This window comes from Chlamydotis macqueenii, chromosome 25, assembly GCF_036417535.1.
Source record: "Chlamydotis macqueenii isolate bChlMac1 chromosome 25, bChlMac1.mat, whole genome shotgun sequence".
In the NCBI taxonomy this organism is placed as follows: Eukaryota; Metazoa; Chordata; class Aves; order Otidiformes; family Otididae; genus Chlamydotis; species Chlamydotis macqueenii.
In genome coordinates, this window is record NC_141580.1 from 1064372 (window position 1) to 1081215 (window position 16844).

Consider the following 16844-nt stretch of genomic DNA (forward strand, 5'->3'; position numbering starts at 1 on the left):
CGTTGCCCATCTGCGCTGCAGCATCCACAATAGCTCTTGAACAGGGTATCAGATATGTGCCTTCCAGTGCTGGGTTCAGATCGCAGTCGAAGTGCCGACTTTGAACCAGTATACAAAAAAATAAAGTAAAACAAAATAAAAAACCCCAGGTGTTTAGAGGAGAGGAGGAGCTCCGCGAGCTGGGAGCGCCAGCCAGCTCCGGAGCACGGCGTAGGGCCAGGCCTGGGTCACATTTCTAGTAATGCCTTTTCTTTTTATTTTGTTTCTCAAGGTGGGGTGGGATTTCCTAAAAAAAAAAAATATATATAAAAAAAAGAAAAAGCCATTCCTGAAGTTGGGGAGGGGGCGTGGAGGGAAGAAATCTGATCATTCCTCAGTGCTACCTGTTTCTGTCCTGTGTGGCTGTTCAGCTGTAGACAGCAGGAGAATAAAGTACACTGAGACAGTAGTGGAAACCAAGCTGTGTCTGGCCTCTTTGTCTGGGGGCTGTGCTGGGGTTTTTCGGTTGTGTCGCAGGGAACCAGTTCTCACAAGTCACTGCAGGGGCGCAGGCTTTACGGGAGTGATGCGGCGGTGAGCCGGAGCGGGTCCGCGCCCCCGCTGCCCCCTGCGCCGCTTGTCCCTTCATCCTGGTACCGCTGCCTGCAGCGGGAGGGCCGCATACCTACCTGATATACTTTTTTCTTGATGAGCTGATTTCACTGCTTGGTTGATTTAATTACTAGAGTAAATATTTCATTTTTAAATTATTTTTCTTTTCGAAGTGCCATTTCAGCACTAAATCCAAGCGTGCCTGCCTCAGCTGGCAGCCCGGGCTGGGCACCGCGTGCCAGAGCATTGGCGCTGCCGGAGCATCAGCACTTGCCAGAGAGTTGGCGCTGCTGGAGAATCAGCACTGCTGGAGCATCGGCGCTGCCAGAGAGTCGGCGCTGCCGGAGCATCGGTGCGGACGCACAGCTGCCGGGCAGGCCTGCGAAGGCGATGGCGCGAGCGACTGCTCTGCTCCGGCCCTGTGTCCTGCCCTGCCCTTCTAACCGCATCTCCGCGCAGGCGGGGGAGAAGTTTAATCTCCCAAAGTGCCTGCTAAAGCGATCCTGAAATCCTAGCACCGACCCAAGTCCCTTGATTAACTTAATTTTGTTAATTTGTCAGTCGTACCTCGCGAAGGGACCAGCGCTTCGGTGCGCGTCTGCCTCCCGATAGCAACAGGCTTTAACCCGCCAGCGCTGTCACCGGCCGCGCCCACTCGGCAGTAACGGTTGGGAAGGACACGATCCCGAGCAAATGGGTAGGACCGATTTATTTACCTTCTAAATTAAAAAAAAAAAAAAGCAGCTTTATTTTTGTTTTCCTTACTTTTTTTCTGCTGCTTCGTTTTCCCAGAGCCCGCCGTGTCTCTTCCTGCCAGCAATCTTCCCCCGCCGCGGTGGCTCGGAGAGACTGTGTGGGTGTGCGCTCAATGAGTGACGATCGCCCGTTTCCTCTTTGGGGGAGCCGGAGGTGACAGCAGTGTGTCATCAGCCATATGTGCCACTCCGGCGCCCGGGGATAGCGGGGCCGTGCGGGACTATTTCTGGGAGCGGGAGCTCGGTCTCCTCCCGACGCCGGCTTTGGTTATTTAGCATCTCTCTGGTGATGGGTGGCTCGAGGTGAGCGGGCTGATGTGCTGATCTCCCCGGGATGGCCGTGTCCCTGTGTGTGGGGAGAGGGGAAAACCCGATTTCCCTGCAGCCTTAGGGGGGGAAAAAACCACTCAGCAACTCGATTTTGTAGCCTGGGAGGTGACGCTGCGGCCTCGGTGCCCTCCTGCGAAGGGCTGCCGCAGCTCGCAGCTGCTGTCTGGCACCGCCGGCGCTTGCCGAACGCGGTGGTGTCCCGCCCGTGGGGGTGGCACGGGGGGACTGGGTGGGTCAGCGTCGTCCTCAAGCTGCTGTCACCGCTCCGGAATGAAACTTTCCAGCCGAGGGGATTTTAATTTCGGAGCTCTTCTCCTTAAGCCTGGTGTTGAGGCGCTGCCTGCGAGCGCAGCGGGTGCTTTTGCGCACTGTGGCGGTGAAAGGTCCGCGCGTCGGCTGCTGGGGAGCGCCGGAGGAAACCACGCTTCTGCTGCGGGGAGCATCCCTGGTGCGAAACCCAGGCACTGCATGGCTACAACGGCGTCGCTCGCGTACCCCCGCGGGGATGCGGGGCTCTCCTGCCGCAGCCGAAACACCGGGGAGCCCAGGTGCGAGACGTCCAGCCTCCCTCCACCCGGCAGCTGGATGTGCTGAGCCGGGATCCGTGCGATGGCAGAAGGGCTGTGCTGATCGGGGACGGGCTCCGCTGCGGGGACTTGCAGGGATTTCTGCTCGCTGCTCACGGGGCGCAGTTTTCCCCTGCTCGTGCTCCTGTAGCCTCCTGCACTTGTTGCTCCCGCGGCCGGGACAGGGCATCGGGCACTGGGTTGTGCGAGGACTCGCAGCCTCTCCCCGCGTCCGGCCAGGCCGAGCTCCAGCCCGCGGCGAGAAACGGTGCGGACGCAGAGCTCCCCCCGCAGCTCCGCGGTGCTGGCGAACGGCGTGGTTTTGTACGGCCGCGTACGCAGCTACTCTGTGCTCGGAGCTGCGGTTTTGGGGAGCCCGGGGCGTGCTGCGCCCTTCCTGCTTGCTGGTCCAGCCCGCCCAGGGTGGGAGACGAGCGCAGCGCTGGCTTTTTGAGCGTGGGGGGCTCTTCTTTCGAGCCAGTGCTGTTCCACAGCCAAGTGGAAAACGGCCTGAGGTTTCCCCCTCCGCGTGCAGGGCGACGCGGTTCTCTCCGTAAAGATGCCTCTGTGCCGCTCAACCCCCTCTGCTCGCAGCAGCGCTTCCATCGCCGCCCCGTCTGCGGCCGTGGCTGCGAGCAGAGCTTTGTGCGTAAGTGCGATAAATAATTCTGCTGGGGCAAGCAGAGCCTTGGACTGAGGGCTCTGACGGGCTCCGTCGTTCCTTCCGGACGTGGTTAACGACAAACAAACAGGAGATGGCCGCTGCGGATGATGAAGGTGATTTTTTGGGGTTTGACTGATGTTTCTGTCACGGCTCAGGCCTTGTGTGAACCCGGGGCGTTTGCAGCCTCCGAGCAACGCGGGCTGGGGGTCGGGAGAGCTTGCTGTTCCCCTGCTCTCCATTGTTCCCCGCCGCCGGCACCGCGGGAGCGCACCGATGAGCCAAGCCCTCGAGCGGACCCAGAATGTGTTAGAGTTAAATAATTCAATGGCGGGGTTAAGAAGGGGAGCTGGGAGAGGCGGGCATGAGAGACAGAAACACAGGGGAGCCAGGCCCCGGCCGCAGAGCATGAGGGGCGGGCGGCAGAGGCACTGGTCGTGTTGGAGGGGATGGAGAAGCGTGGATTTGAGCAGGATTTGAAAGCAGCCGAGAAGCTGCGGAGCTCCTGGGCAGGGAGGTGGGCGCTGGCGTTTCCTCTGCTGCCAGCAAAGCCGGGAGATGAAAGGCAAAGCCCGATGGGGCGAGTGCGTCGAGCCCTGCCCGCGTCCCTGGAGCCTTAAAACTTCGCAGAAACTGTTGGGAGGAGGAGAAAAGGCCGCAGCAGGGGAGTGCCCTGCGCTCTCCTCGCATCCCTGCTGCACCGGGGCAGCGGGTCGGCTGCAGCGAAGCCGCGGGAGAGGGAGAGCAGAGCGTCCGGCGGGGCGGCCGGGCTGGGTGCGGCTCTGCCTGTGCCCACGGCCCCGGATGGTGCATTGGCTCTGGGGGTGCAACCCCAAATCCCGGGGCCTGGCTTAAGCAGGCGATGAGCGCAGGAGCTCAGGTCGCTCCTCCTCCATCCGAAGTCTCCCTCTGCCTTCCTCCTCTCTGCGGCCGACCCTGCGACAGCTCCCGGCGCGGCTGCAAGGCTTTTCCTTAACGCAGGACGAACCCCTGCGCCCCATCCCCTGCGCGCAGCCCCTCGGGCGGGGGGCGTCGGGCTGCACCCCCCTGCCCGCTGCTCCCCGGCCGCGGCCTGGCGCCCGCCTCCATCGCCCGCGCGCGGGGCTGAGGCCGTGCTGTTTTCTTTGCTTCAAAATTAACTTCCAACCTGATGGAAAACCTTAATTTGCACTTCAAAGTGCTTTGCAGCAATCTGCCAGCTCGAGCAAAGCCAGGATTTTTCCGAGGCCGTGTTTGCGGCAGAGCGCGGCCCCCCGGCTCCTGCCTGCCCCCACCCGCACCAGTTTGCTCCCCGGGGTTGTCGGTGCTCTCCGGCCTCCCAGCCCTGCGACCCCCCAGGAGCCGCTGCGATTTCTCCAGGCCATGCGCTGAAGGCGACGTGCCAATTCCCTGGCACAAATTCAGACGGAAACGGCCGCGCTTTCCCCGGAGCAGCCCCGGTGCCCGCCTGGCATCGGCTTCCCGACGCCTCCCGGGCCTCGTGTTGCATTTTTGGCTCCGAAACCACCCGGCTCCCGCCCCAGCTGTGGGAATCGCCTGGCGCTGTGACGTCCCACGAGCGGTTACCCGCCAATGACACCCTGGGGCGGGTGGGGGTCCAGCCGCGCCACCGCCGGCCCCGCTCCGCCAGCGATGCTCCGCACGCCGAATCGCCTCCGTGCTCTCCCGGCGCGGCCCAGGCTCCCGCCGAGCGATGCTACGGCTGCGCTGAATGTAGCGCCGGGGAGGGGGGTCTGCGCCGGGGGCCCCGTGGGAGCTTCTCAGCCGGGGGCTTCGCTCCCTTTGGGTCTCCGGGGGGGGGGGACAGGGGCTGGGTGAAGCCAGGCGTCGTCTTTGCCCGGTTTTGCACCGACGCCTTTTCCCCCAGCCTGGCCCGAGCCCTCGCGTGACGGAGGCGGCTGGCCGGGTGCAGGGTCGCACCGTGACCGTGTCTTCCGCCTCGCTTCCGCCACCGGCACCTGGGCAGCAGCGAAGCCCCCCGGTCGCCATCCCCGGGGCTCCGCTGCCCCCCGAATCCTCCCGCGGGGTGGGACGAGGCCTCGGCGGGGATGCTGGTGCCGTCGGGGTCACCCAGCGCCGTGGGTCTGTCCATCCAGGCCTGGGGGTCTGCGGGTGCCAGGCTGGCACCCGTCCCCCACCCCGGGGGGCTGCGGGGGTCTGTGTGACCCCCCCGGAGCACAGCACTTGCAGTGAAGGCAGCGGCGGCTGCGAAAGGAGAGCAGCTATTAATAACCCAGCGCAGCAAACGGGAAAAAAATGTAATTCCATAATGGAAGCGGCTCCGAGAGAACAATTCAGGGAATAAAATGTTCCGGGGGGGGAGGGAGGGAGCGAGCCCAGCCCCCACGGCGCGTGGCTGCGGCTCGGCTCTGCCATCGCCCCCCGGGGAGGGAGAAGCCCCCGGCCCGGGGGTCAGCGCCGTTTTGGGGGGGGGGAGGGGGTCCGGTTCCCCCCCACGCCGGGGCAGGGCAGGGGGCGGCGGCTCCGGGGGTGGCGGGAGGGGGGGTGCAGCGGGGCGGGGGGCTCCGGGGCAGCGTGTGCCCCCTCCCGGGAGCATCTCCCGGTACCGGGGGGGGTGGGGGCGGCACCGGCGCGTGGCGGGGGGAGGGGCCGGCGGTCGCCCGGTGCCCACGTGGTTTCGCGGTGTCTCCGGAGCGGAAGAAACGGCGGCGGGGCCGGGGCTGCGGCGGGGGCGGCCGGGACCGGGACCGGCATTGGAATCGGGATCGGGATCAGGATCGGGATCGCAATCGGAATCGGAATCGGGAAGGAGCCGCATCCCGCACCCCGCACCGCACCGCACCGCCGGTGAGCGCGGGGCCTGGGCCGGGCCGGGGGGGGAACCGGGATGGCCCCGCCCTTCTCGAGCCCCCGCGGCCCCGGTACCCGGCGGCTCCCGGCCTCCTCTGGCCCCATCCTCATCCCCATCCTCATCCCCATCTTCATCCTCATCCCCATCCCGGTCTCCACCCCCGCCCCGGACCAGGCCCCGGGACTGGGGGGCACGGTCCTCCCCGGTCCCCACCCCCTCCCAGCCCCCTTACCCAGGCCGCGCTCCCAGGGCTGGGGGGCGCGCTCCCCGCCGGCCCCCTCGGCTTCCACGCAGGTTTGCAGCTCGTCCGCGTCCACTCGGGGCCGTGGCGGTGGCAACCGTGTCCTGGCCTCCACCAGCCCCTTCCCTGCAGCCCCCTAAAGCCCCTCCCACACCCCCCCAGCAGCGGGGAAAGCGCCCGGGGAGGTTACAGCGATGGGGAGGGGGCTTGTGACCGGTCACAGCCCCCCGAGGCGCGGGGCAGGGGCTGCGTGGCTGGGGGGGCTGCGCTGGAGCTGGGTCCCACCGAGTGCAACCTCCCAGAGCCCCGGGGCGGGGCTGCGGCGTGGGGGCAGGCAGCTGCGCGGTGCCTCTCCCCAAACCCGCTGGCCCCCGGTCCCGCGCCCCGCACCCCTTCCCGTCCTCGCCGGGGTGGCGAGCGGCCGAGCCCTCCCGGTGCCGGGGAGCTGCAGCCCCCCTTTTCGCTCTTTTGAAGGCGTTTGCGGGCCTCGAGGAGGGGCCGGCCGCCGGGACCGTGGCGGGAGCGTCGCCGGTGCGGTGCCGCGGGGACCTCGGCCGCCGTTGCCCCTGGAACCTAATGACGACGCCGCCATCTCCCGCCGACCCTCTCGCCGCTGATCCCCCGAGCGCCTGCCCGCCACCCCGCGCTGCCGACGCCTGAGACGACGCTCGCCCGCGCCCGCGCCCGCGCCGCAGCCCTGCCCAGCCCGCGCCCCCTCGCCCCGCGCCCGGGGCCCGCTGCAAGGCAGGTGTCGCCGTGTGACGCAGACGGGGAAACTGAGGCACGGTGTGGGGAGCAGCAGGGCCAGGCTGGGGGATCCTGCGCCCGGACGTGAGCGCGGAGCTGCCGCCGGGCCCTGCGTGGCGGGGAGGGAGAGGGTCCCAGCCCTGCTCAGCACTGGGGGGCTCCCCCTCCGCCTCGGGTGGTGCCCCCAGGCGGGGGTCTGGGCACCCATCGGCCCCAGGACTCCCAGGGTCTTGCTCTGAGGGGTCAGCAGGGCCTTGGGGAGACGTGTCTCAGCTGAGGAGGGTGCCTCAGTTGCCCCAGGGAGGATGATGACGGAGGTGGGTGCCAAGTGCCTGGTCCCGTCCATCGCTGCCCGGGGAGGGGGGAAGATTTAGGGCCCTCAAGGGGGACGACAGAGGAGGGGTCGTGGGGTCTGCGTTTCGTGCTTCTTATCCCAGTGGAGGCTACGAAACTCGTGGGTCCCCCAACCCCGACTGTGCCGGGGCGACAGGAGCCTCCGCGGGGGACAAAGGGGGGCTGGGGGTACCGGGGAGGCTGGGCTGGCCCCCCGCTCCGGCAGTGGCTCAGGGGGGCCAGGCTGTGTCCCCCCCTCCATCACCCTGCAGACGGAAATCGCCTCCCTCTCCCGGCTCTGCGCTATGAATTATTTGTGCGGCAGCGGCTCCCGGATGTCAGCCCGAGCCGGCGAGGCCGCACGCAGCCCCCCGGTGCCGCGGGGTCCCTGCCTGGGACGGGGGGGGGACGGGACCGGCAGTACCAGTGCATTGCACGCGGGTGCCGGGGCTCAGCGCCACGGCCGCTGCCTCATCGCCGGCTTGAGGCGCGTTTTCCCCGCTCGGCCGGCTGCACCGAACGGCCTGGGCGTCGTGGCGGAGCCGCCGGTGGCAGTGGATTTTGGGAGCCTTGACCGCTCAAAACCATCGACCGGGGACAGATCCTGTGGCACGGGGCGGTGCGGCGGATTGGGCCGGGGGAGGATCAGGCCCCCCCACGGGACTGGTTCAGGGGCCGTGCCGTGGGGCGGGTGGATCCCCAGGGTGTGAGCGGCAGCACCGGAATATAGGGCACGGTACGCTGCCTGCCGCCGCCGAGGCGCGGGAGGGCGGGAAGCAGCTCGCGTGCGGCACAGGGCGGGAGGCAGCGGGGGTCCCTATTTCTGGCACCCGCTCCCAGGGCGGGGGGTGATGCGGGGAAAGTCACCGCGTCCCCCCGGGGCCGCTCTGCGGGGATGCTCTCGGCCGCTCCGGCTCCTGCCCTTGTCCCCGATGGCGGTGCTCCGGGCACCGTCCTTCCTGTGGCCGTTGGGACACGCGGAGCTCCTGCGGGCCCCACTCCGTCCGCGGGAGCCGGCCACGCTCGGCGGGGGCTGAGCCGCGTTTCCCCTGCCCGCGGTGCCGCTGCAGCCTGGCCGGGTCCGTTCCCGCTCTGCGCGGGGCGCGAGGCTGTGGCGTCACCAGCGGCCGCCCATCCGTCCCTCCCTGCCCAGGCTGGACATGGACTCCATGTTCGAGGACGACATCAGCATCCTGACGCAGGAGGCGCTGGGGCCGGACGAGGACTGGCTGGACAGCCCCAACACCGACCTCTCGGGAGAGATGTGCTCGGCCTCCCACTTCGCCCTCATCACCGCCTACGACGACATCAAGAACCGGCTGACGGGGCTGGAGAGGGAGAACTCCACGCTCAAGCGCCGGCTCAAGATGTACGAGGTCAAGGTGAGGGGCCGGGGGAGGACCCGGGGGGGTGCACGGGGCCGGGGTCCCCGCTGATGCCTCTGCCCCGCGGCCGCAGTACCCGCTGATCGGCGAGTTCGGGGAGGAGCACATCTTCTCGCTCTACGAGGCCAAGGAGACGTCGCTGCTCAAGAGCGAGAAGGCGTCGCTGCAGCAGCAGCTCAACCAGTTCCAGCACGAGGTGAGCGGGGCCGGGGGGGACGCAGCGAGGGTGGGGGGCTCCCTGAGCTTCCCACCCACCCCCTCTCCCCCTCCCCGGCAGCTGCAGAAGAGCAAGGAGCGGGAGGAGCAGCTGGAGGAGATGATCCAGGCCTACGAGAAGTTGTGCGTGGAGAAAGCCGACCTGGAGAGCGAGCTGGGAGAGATGGTGGGTGCCTGCGGGGACCGGTCCCTGGAGACCCCAGGGTCCCCTTCCCCTCTCCATCCCGCCATGGCTTCTCCATCCCACGGGGCTCCTGGGGCTGCGTGGGGACGCGGCGGGGTCCTGGGGGTCCCACCGCCACCATGCCACCCTCTTCGGGCCAGCCATATGCTGGGGACAGACCCCCCCCCATTACCTCGCCACCATGGCCACCAGCTCCATGGGACCCCCGGCCCCCCGGGTGTGCCGGGCTGGGGGGGGACACACGGGATGAACCCCAGGGAGGGAGGGGGTGCGGTGCCGGGGGGGCTCAACCCTCTCCCCTGGGCAGCGGGCGCTGGTGGAGAAGCACCTGAGCCGCATCCGGAACCTGGAGCAGCAGCTGCGGCAACGCGACGGCAGCGCCTTTCCCGGGCTGGGACCCCCGCTGCCGGGCCAGGAGGTGCCTTTCCTCGCCCTGCACCCCAACCCCGGCCTGACCCACGGTGAGCTGCCCCCCTCCCCGCCCGCCGGGACCCCCGCAGCGGGGTGGGCCCGCGCTCCGTGCTGGGGGGTGCTGAGCCGCTCGCTGCCCGCAGTGCTGGAGCGAGCGGGGGGCTGGCAGAGCCGGGGGCTGGAGGCGGTGGGGCGGCTGGAGGCCGAGCTGGAAGCCGCGCGGCAGGAGACGCAGCGCGCCCAGCACCGCGAGGAGCATCTCAAGGCCGAGTGCGAGCGGCTGCAGGCAGAGCTGAAGCACCTGCAGGACACGCGGGAGCAGGTACGGGGCAGGGTCTGGCCCTGCGGGACCCCTGCCCGTTCCCGGGCGGCCAGGGTCCGGGTGCTGACAGGGTGCCTGCTCTCCCCAGGAGCAGTCGGAGCGGGACATGGCTTGGGTGAAGAAGGTGGGCGACGACCAGTAAGTGCTGGGAGTGGACTGGGGAGGGATGGGGGCTCATGGCGGGGGGGGTCTCTGCTGGGGTTTATGTTGAGGTGTCCTGGGGGGGATGGGGCCTCCCTGCGGGCAAGGTCCCCGGGGCTCCCCCCCGTTGAGGGCACCCCGAAAGCACCCGCTGTGCCCCAGGAGTTTGGCGTCGGAGCTGGCGGCCGCCGTCCGGTGTGCGGTGCCGTACGGACTGCGCGGTGCCGCTCGGCGAGCGTGCGGCTTCCTCCAGAGGGCACTGACGGCGTGTGGGTGCCGAGCCGTGCCGTGCCGTGTGGGTGCCGTGCCGTGTGGGTGCCGTGCCGTGCCGTGCCGTGTGGGTGCCGTGCCGTGTGGGTGCCGTGCCGTGCCGTGCCGTGTGGGTGCCGTGCCGTGTGGGTGCCGTGCCGTGCCGTGCCGTGTGGGTGCCGAGCCGTGCCGTGCCGTGTGGGTGCCGTGCCGTGTGGGTGCCGTGCCGTGCCGGTGCCGTGCCGTGCCGTGTGGGTGCCATGCCGTGTGGGTGCCATGCCATGTGGGTGCCGTGCCGTGCCGTGTGGGTGCCGTGCCGTGCCGGTGCCGTGCCGTGCCGTGTGGGTGCCGTGCCGGTGCCGTGCCGTGCCGTGCCGGTGCCGTGCCGTGCCGTGTGGGTGCCGTGCCGTGCCGTGTGGGTGCCGTGCCGTGCCGTGCGCTCCCCGCACGGCACCGCGCAGCACCGGGCTGCTGCAGGCTGCGGGACACCGGCCTGGCTGCACCCGGCAGCACCAGCAACGCGTCCGGGCTGCTCGGGGCCGCTGGCTGCCCCTCCTCCAGCTCGCCCCGGCTCTGCACCAGTTTTAAATTTTTATTTATTTTTTTTTTTTTCCCCCGCAATGGTGCAACCGATGTGGAGCCATCGCGGTGCCGCCCTCCGACCCTTGCGCCTCTTCCCGGCCTCCCCCACTGCTGTGGCCCTGAGCTTTGGGGGCTCCGTCAGGGCACCCCCGGGGTCTGTGCGGCGCTAGGACAGGGACTGAGCACGCCGGGTTTGGGGGATTTGGGCCAAGACACCCCCCCCCCCCCAAAGTCAGGGACCCCAGGGCCGACTCCCGGCATCGGGGTGCGCGGAGCTGAGACTTGCCCTAAAATCGGCCACCCGTAACGCGGGTTCACGAGGCACCGGCCTCGTCACCCCGCTGTCCCCACGGCGGCGGCAGGACTTCGCGCCCCGGTTTCCCCCCCTGCCCCGTCCCCAAATCCACGGGGGACGCGTGGTTCCTCCGGGCGCGTGCCAAGGTGCGGACAGATGAAAGGTGACGCGCGGGGGGCTCGCCTGGCGCGGGGCCGGGAAGGTGCTGGGGTGCGGGAGGGATCCCCCCGCTCCCCCCCCCGCCTTTTTTCTCCCGAGGTGTCGGACGCTTTCGCCGTTTCTTGTCTCTCCGGCGTAAATCAGCGCGCGGGGGGAGCGGGGGGGCGGCCGCATCCGCGCTGGCATCCCTGGGGCCGCCCCGTCTCTCCGCCGCGCATCCCTCGGTTCCCCCCACCACCCTCCCCGCGCTCCCCCCGCTTCATTCACTCGGTTTTTCGCAAAGCTCGGCCGTGCCGTCACCGGGAGAACAGAGCCGGTCCCCTGCCCGCGATATCCCGCCCCCCCCCCGGGAATTAAACCCCCAAACACGTTAACTTGGCCCAAACCCACCTTGTTTCCAAGGCCGCGTTCCCCACGACGGGGTGGGGAAACTGAGGCACGGCCGGCCCGCGCCCCTCACCCTCCCCGGGCACAGCCGCTCTCTCCCCGCTCTTTTCTTGTAGATTCAGCTTTTTTTTTTTTTTTTTTTTTTTTTTTTTTTTGTAACCCGCTCCTCTCCACCTCTTTTTTGTTGTTGTTGTTTGAAAGGTGCCTTATCGGCGCTTTCATCTCCGGGTGGCTTTTCTGGCTGGCGTTTGCCGAATTAGTCAGCGCGCTGCCCCGGCACGAGCGGGGCGGGGGTCCCGCCGACCCCCTCTTTTGCTTTGGTTTGTTTTGGTTTATTTATTTATTTTTAAGTTTCTTTTCTTGGTTGTACCCTTTTTTTTTTTTTTTTTTTAATATCCTTTCTGAGCTCCCAGCCGTCCACGCTGCCCTCTCGGGAGGGGGCCCGGGGAAAAGCCGGGAGCCGAATCGCGGGGAAAGCGCTGGGGGGTGCGGGGTGGGGGGTGCGGGGTGGGGGGTGCGGGGTGCGCGGCAGGATCCGTCCCCGGGACGTCCCCCGAGGTGACGCGGTGCCAAAAGCCGGGCTGTGGGCGCAGGGGGGCCGGAGCCCCCCCGCCAGCCCCGTGCCCCCCCGCCGCCCTGCTCCCCACACCCTTTTGCTGGCGTTTTGTGGCTTTTCGTGAATCTCGCACCCGTGGGTGCCCGCGCCGCGCTCGCCCCTTCCTTTGCCAGCGATGCTGCGCTGGGACGCCCCCGTCCCCCGCTCCCCCCGGCCCTGGGGCAAAGGGGGGCCCAAGCGGCCGCGGGGGTCGCGCCCGGCCCCCCCCCAGCCCACGCTCCCCCCAGCCCGGCGGCGGTGGCCCCCACGCCTGCGGTTCCTGCTTTTATTTCGGCCTTCGCCGGCTTCTCGTTCACCGGTGCGGCTCGCTCGGGGTCACCCGTTCCGCTCCCCCCACCCCGGGGGGCTCGGCGCCGCGGCCGGGACCCTCGCACCGAGGATTCCCGTTGCCGCCCGGGGGTGGGGGGCCAAGGCCCCGGGTCCCGCTTTACGGAGAAGCCGCGCGATGCCGGGGCGAGGGGGGGGGGCTGGCTCTGGTGGTCTCGGCCCCGCTGCCCCCACCCCGTGCTGCTGGTCGAGGATGGGTGGGGGGCTGCGGCGTCGCCTGTCCTGCCACGAGGGACCCACGCGGTCCCGCGGGATCCGGCCGCTGAGGCGGCGATGCTCCGCCGTGGCCGCGGCGGGCGTGGGCGGCCGAGTTTTGGGCGGCTGGTTGGTTCCCACGGCTTGTCTGCCGCCGCGTGTCAGACCCCACAGTGCCCCCCGGAACAGCTTGGGGGGGGGGGGCACCAAGACCCTCCCCAAGTTTCCCTCTCCCCAGCACCAAATCTCCCAAAAAGCCTCGCAGCCCCCCCCCGAGCTGCGGGAGGGACCCACGGGATCCGCGTCCCATGCGGGTGGGGGTCCCGGCAGGGTGCCCCGGGGCGGGGGCCGGGGGCTGCTGGTGTCCCCCCCACCCTGGCACCGCTCGCTCCTCCGCCCCGGCGCTGCGGTTTTGACGCTTCCTCCCTGCGCCTCAGCCTGACCGGGGGAGCTGGGACCCCCCCACACACTTTGGGGAACGACCTGGGTGCGCGGCCGGGTGCCCGCGGTGGGGCCGCAGAGGGGAAACTGAGGCAGGAGAGGTGGGAGCTCGTGGAGCCGTGGCTGCGGGGGGCGCCGCCGTGTCGGGGGTGTCCCTGGGTGCTCGTGTCCTCGGTGCCACCCTGCAGGGCCGTGGGGACCCTGGGGATGTGACACAGGGACCTGGCTGGGGAAACGGCTTTTTCTTTTTATTTTCCTCTCCTTTTTTACTTTCTTTCCTTTGTCTCTATTTCTCTCTTTTTCTTCTTTTATTTTTCTATTTTTTCTTTTTCTTCTCTTCTTCACTCTATTTTTTCTTTTTTTTTCTTTTTCTCACTTTTTTCTTTTTCTTTTCCTCTCTATTTTCTTCTTTCTCTTCTTTTCTTTTTCTTCTTTCTCTTCTCTTCTTTTTCTTCTTTCTCTTCTTTTCTTTCTCTTCCTCTTTCTTTCTTTCTCTTTCCTTTTTCTTCTTTTCTCTTTTTTCTTTTCATTCTCTTTTCTTTCCCTTCTTTTCTTTCTCTTCTTTTCTCTTTCCTCCCCACCTGATGCGATGACAGGAGGGCGGGCAGGGGCAGAGCTGTCGGCTGCTGTTACGCGCAGCGTCTCCCGGGTCCCCGGGGTGTCGCAACGGCTCAGGCGAATTCTCCGTGTGCGGCGCAGGAGGGACGCACCGAGCCCCCAGCCCCGCGGGGCCCTCGGGAGACGGCTTCTCCCTTCGCGTCACCGCGAGAACACGGCGTGGAAAAGCGACACCGAAGTTGGGGAGGAATCGGTGACTTTGTCAGGGCCCGGGAGAGCCGGCGTGGGGGAAGCACAGCACCCACTGCCCTCCCGCTCCCGGCTGCTCCCGGCACGCAGGGCCGTGGGTACGATGCTGGGCGGCGCGCCGCCACAACATCTCCCTTTTTGAGTTAAAACCGCAGAATTTGGGTTAGTTTTGAGTGTGCCCCACAGGACCCCGACACAGGGGGGACCCCAGGCCAGGGGACCAGGGACACTTCGCCCTCGGTGACACTTTGTCCTCGCCGTTGCAGGGTGAACCTGGCGCTGGCCTACACCGAGCTGACGGAGGAGCTGTGCCGCCTGAGGAACCTCAGCTCCCTGCAGAGCCAGATCCTCCGCGCCTTGCTGCAGGAGAAGAGCCCCAACGGCGGTAAGGGGGCCTGGGGGGCCGTACCCCACAGCTGGATGTGGCTGGGGTGCCAACAACAGGGCTGCCCTCATCCTCTGGGCAGTGCTGAGCTCCTGCGTGTGTCCATCCCTGGGAGCGCCCATCCCAGCAGCATCCATCCCAACAGCATCCGTCTCAACAGCATCCGTCCCAACAGCATCCGTCCCAGCAGCATCCATCCCAGCAGCATCCATCCCAACAGCATCCGTCTCAACAGCATCCGTCCCAACAGCATCCGTCCCAGCAGCATCCATCCCAGCAGCATCCATCCCAACAGCATCCATCCCAGCAGCATCCATCCCAGCAGCATCCATCCCAGCAGCATCCATCCCAACAGCATCCATCCCAGCAGCATCCATCCCAGCAGCATCCATCCCAACAGCATCCATCCCAGCAGCATCCATCCCAGCAGCATCCATCCCAACAGCATCCATCCCAACAGCAACCATCCCAACAGCATCCATCCCAGCAGCATCCATCCCAACAGCATCCATCCCAGCAGCATCCATCCCAGCAGCATCCATCCCAGCAGCATCCATCCCAGCAGCATCCTTCCCTCCAGGGATCCCCGCGGCCGCATCCTCCCGTCCATCCGGGATGCCCTGGGTGCCAGGGGGTATTTTCTGTGCCGTTTCACTAACGGGGGGACATTTTCTCTGTTCCGTCTCCTTTTGCTTTGCAGGCCAGCGCCACTCCCTGCTGTCCCAGTGCCACTCCCCGGCCCAGCAGCGCCGCTCGCCCGCCCCGCAGTGCCCCTCGCCCGCTCCGCCAGGACGTTCGCCGGCGCCCCAATGCCAGTCGCCAGCGCTGCAACGGCGCTCGCCGGGACCCCCGAGCCAGTCGCCGGCCCAGCAACGCCGCTCGCCGGCCCCCGGCCCCTGCCAGTCCCCTGCCCAGCAGCGCCGGTCCCCGGTGCCACCCTCCAACCAGTCGCCCGCTCAGCAACGCCGCTCGCCAGCCCCACCGCCGTGCCCGTCCCCGGCCTCGGCGTCGCCGCACCGGCTGCCCGGCGAGAGGATGGAGCTGGCTTACGCCAAACCTTCCAGCCGCCACGTCAAAGCCGGCTTCCAGGGTCGCCGCAGCTACTCGGAGGTGAGCAACGTGGCCCCGTACCAGCAGAGCCGCTCGCTCTGGCTCCAGCCCGAAGCCTCCACGCTCCCCAAGCACCGACCCTACGGCGAGGTGTACCTGGGGGGCGCGGGGGCCCCCCTGAGCGCCCGCGAGCCCTTCGAGGAGCATGTGCGCTTCGAGAAGCAGTCGTCGGATGAAGAGGAGTGGGCGCTGCCCAGCCCCCCCAGCCCCGAGGCGGGGGCCATCCGCTGTGCCTCCTTCTGCGCCGGCTTCCCCGACGCCGACGCCGCGCACCGGGCGGCCGCGGCCTACGCCCGGGCAGAGCACGCTCAGTCCTGGCCCTCGATCAACGTAAGTGGGGACCCCCTCCCGGCCCCGAGGATGTGTTGCGGTGGGGAAGAAGAGGTGGGGGGCAGGGAGGGTGGTCGCCCCGTGGCGTGCCTCAGTTTCCCCATCTCTGGATGTGGGGAAACTGGGGACACGGGGACGTGGCGAGGGGGCTCAGTGACACCCTGTGCTCCCCCGCAGCTGCTGCTGGAGACGGTGGACGCGGAGGTGCGGAGCTGCCCGCTGTGCCAGCTGCCCTTCCCACTGGGCTACCCGGACGATGCCCTGGTGAAGCACATCGACTCGCACCTGGAGAACAGCAAGATCTGAGCCGCCCCCCGCCCCGCACCTCCCCGGTCTTTGGATGCTGCATGAGAACACGCGCGGAGCCGCTGGGCTCCCGAAATACCTCCGAGTCTTCAGTAGCTACGGAAAGACTGAGCCCCCCGCCACCCCGGAGCCCCCAGCCCCCCCCCGTAAGTGGGCTCCTCCACTCCCGCCTCGCCCTGGCCCCGCAATTGCGCCGGGGTCGGATGCTTGAATCGGGGCGCCGGGATAACGGTCCCGGCTGGCGGCCGGAGGGGACCCACCTGCACCCTTGGGTGTCGTCTGCGCCCTCGGGCGTCGCTGCTTGATCTCAGGGAGGATTCGAGGGGCCGGGTCCCGGATCCGGCCCCCAGGACGCAGGTGAGGGGAAGGGGCTGCCCCTTCCCTGGCTCCTTGGGTCAGAGCTGGGTTTGGGCGGGGGGGGGGGGGGGGGCAGCTGCTTGTTCTCGGTCCCCCTCACCTCATCCCACCGGTTCAAGCATCTTCCCACTAAGCACTCCCCTGTCCCCATTCCGCCCCCTCCCCCAATGATGCTGCTGAGAAACGAACCCCGAGGCGCAGCATGGACCCCCCCCCCATTGCACTGAGCCCCATGGCCCACGGGCTCTCCCCGACCCCCACCCCCCAGCGTGGGGACAGCGCAGCCCCCCAGCAGCCCCCCCACCACCACCGGGACCCCCCTGCTTTAGCCCAGGGCTGCAGGCGGCTGCTCACCCCGAGCCCCCCACCCCGTCCCCCCGTCCCCTCCACGTTCAATCTACCTCAAAGCTGCTGGGAGAGGGGGGCGGGGGGTCCACAGCGCCGCCCCCCCCACCCAGCTGCCCCACGCTGCATGTCTCCCCTCCCCGTGCCACGGCACGCGCCCCCCGCACAGCCCCAAGGGCTCGGCCGAGTGCGGCCCCCCACACTGCACCCGGCCCCCCCGGGCAGAGGGACCCGCGCTCTCTGCGACGCCACCGACTC

At 68.1% G+C, this 16844-nt stretch overlaps 1 protein-coding gene across 1 annotated transcript; it reads left to right on the forward strand.

The window, feature by feature from the left end:
- The first annotated feature begins 8196 nt into the window (after positions 1–8196).
- On the forward strand, positions 8197–16303 carry TBKBP1 (TBK1 binding protein 1). Its single transcript, XM_086766755.1, has 9 exons — positions 8197–8418; positions 8495–8617; positions 8699–8803; positions 9129–9282; positions 9376–9554; positions 9643–9692; positions 14020–14138; positions 14839–15578; positions 15756–16303. Exons 1-9 carry the CDS (start codon positions 8197–8199, stop codon positions 15882–15884), a joined length of 1821 nt encoding a protein of 606 aa, XP_086622881.1. The 3' UTR covers positions 15885–16303.
- The last annotated feature ends 541 nt before the right edge of the window (positions 16304–16844 follow it).

What these genes read in the sequence shown, in the direction of transcription:
- TBKBP1 (XM_086766755.1), top strand. Translation starts at nt 8,197, where the DNA reads ATGGACTCCATGTTCGAGGACGACATCAGCATCCTGACGCAGGAGGCG. An exon ending in CAACCCCGGCCTGACCCACG is followed by an intron (nt 9,283 to 9,375) that starts GTGAGCTGCCCC and finishes CGCTGCCCGCAG; the next exon opens with TGCTGGAGCGAGCGGGGGGC. An exon ending in GGAGAAGAGCCCCAACGGCG is followed by an intron (nt 14,139 to 14,838) that starts GTAAGGGGGCCT and finishes TTTGCTTTGCAG; the next exon opens with GCCAGCGCCACTCCCTGCTG.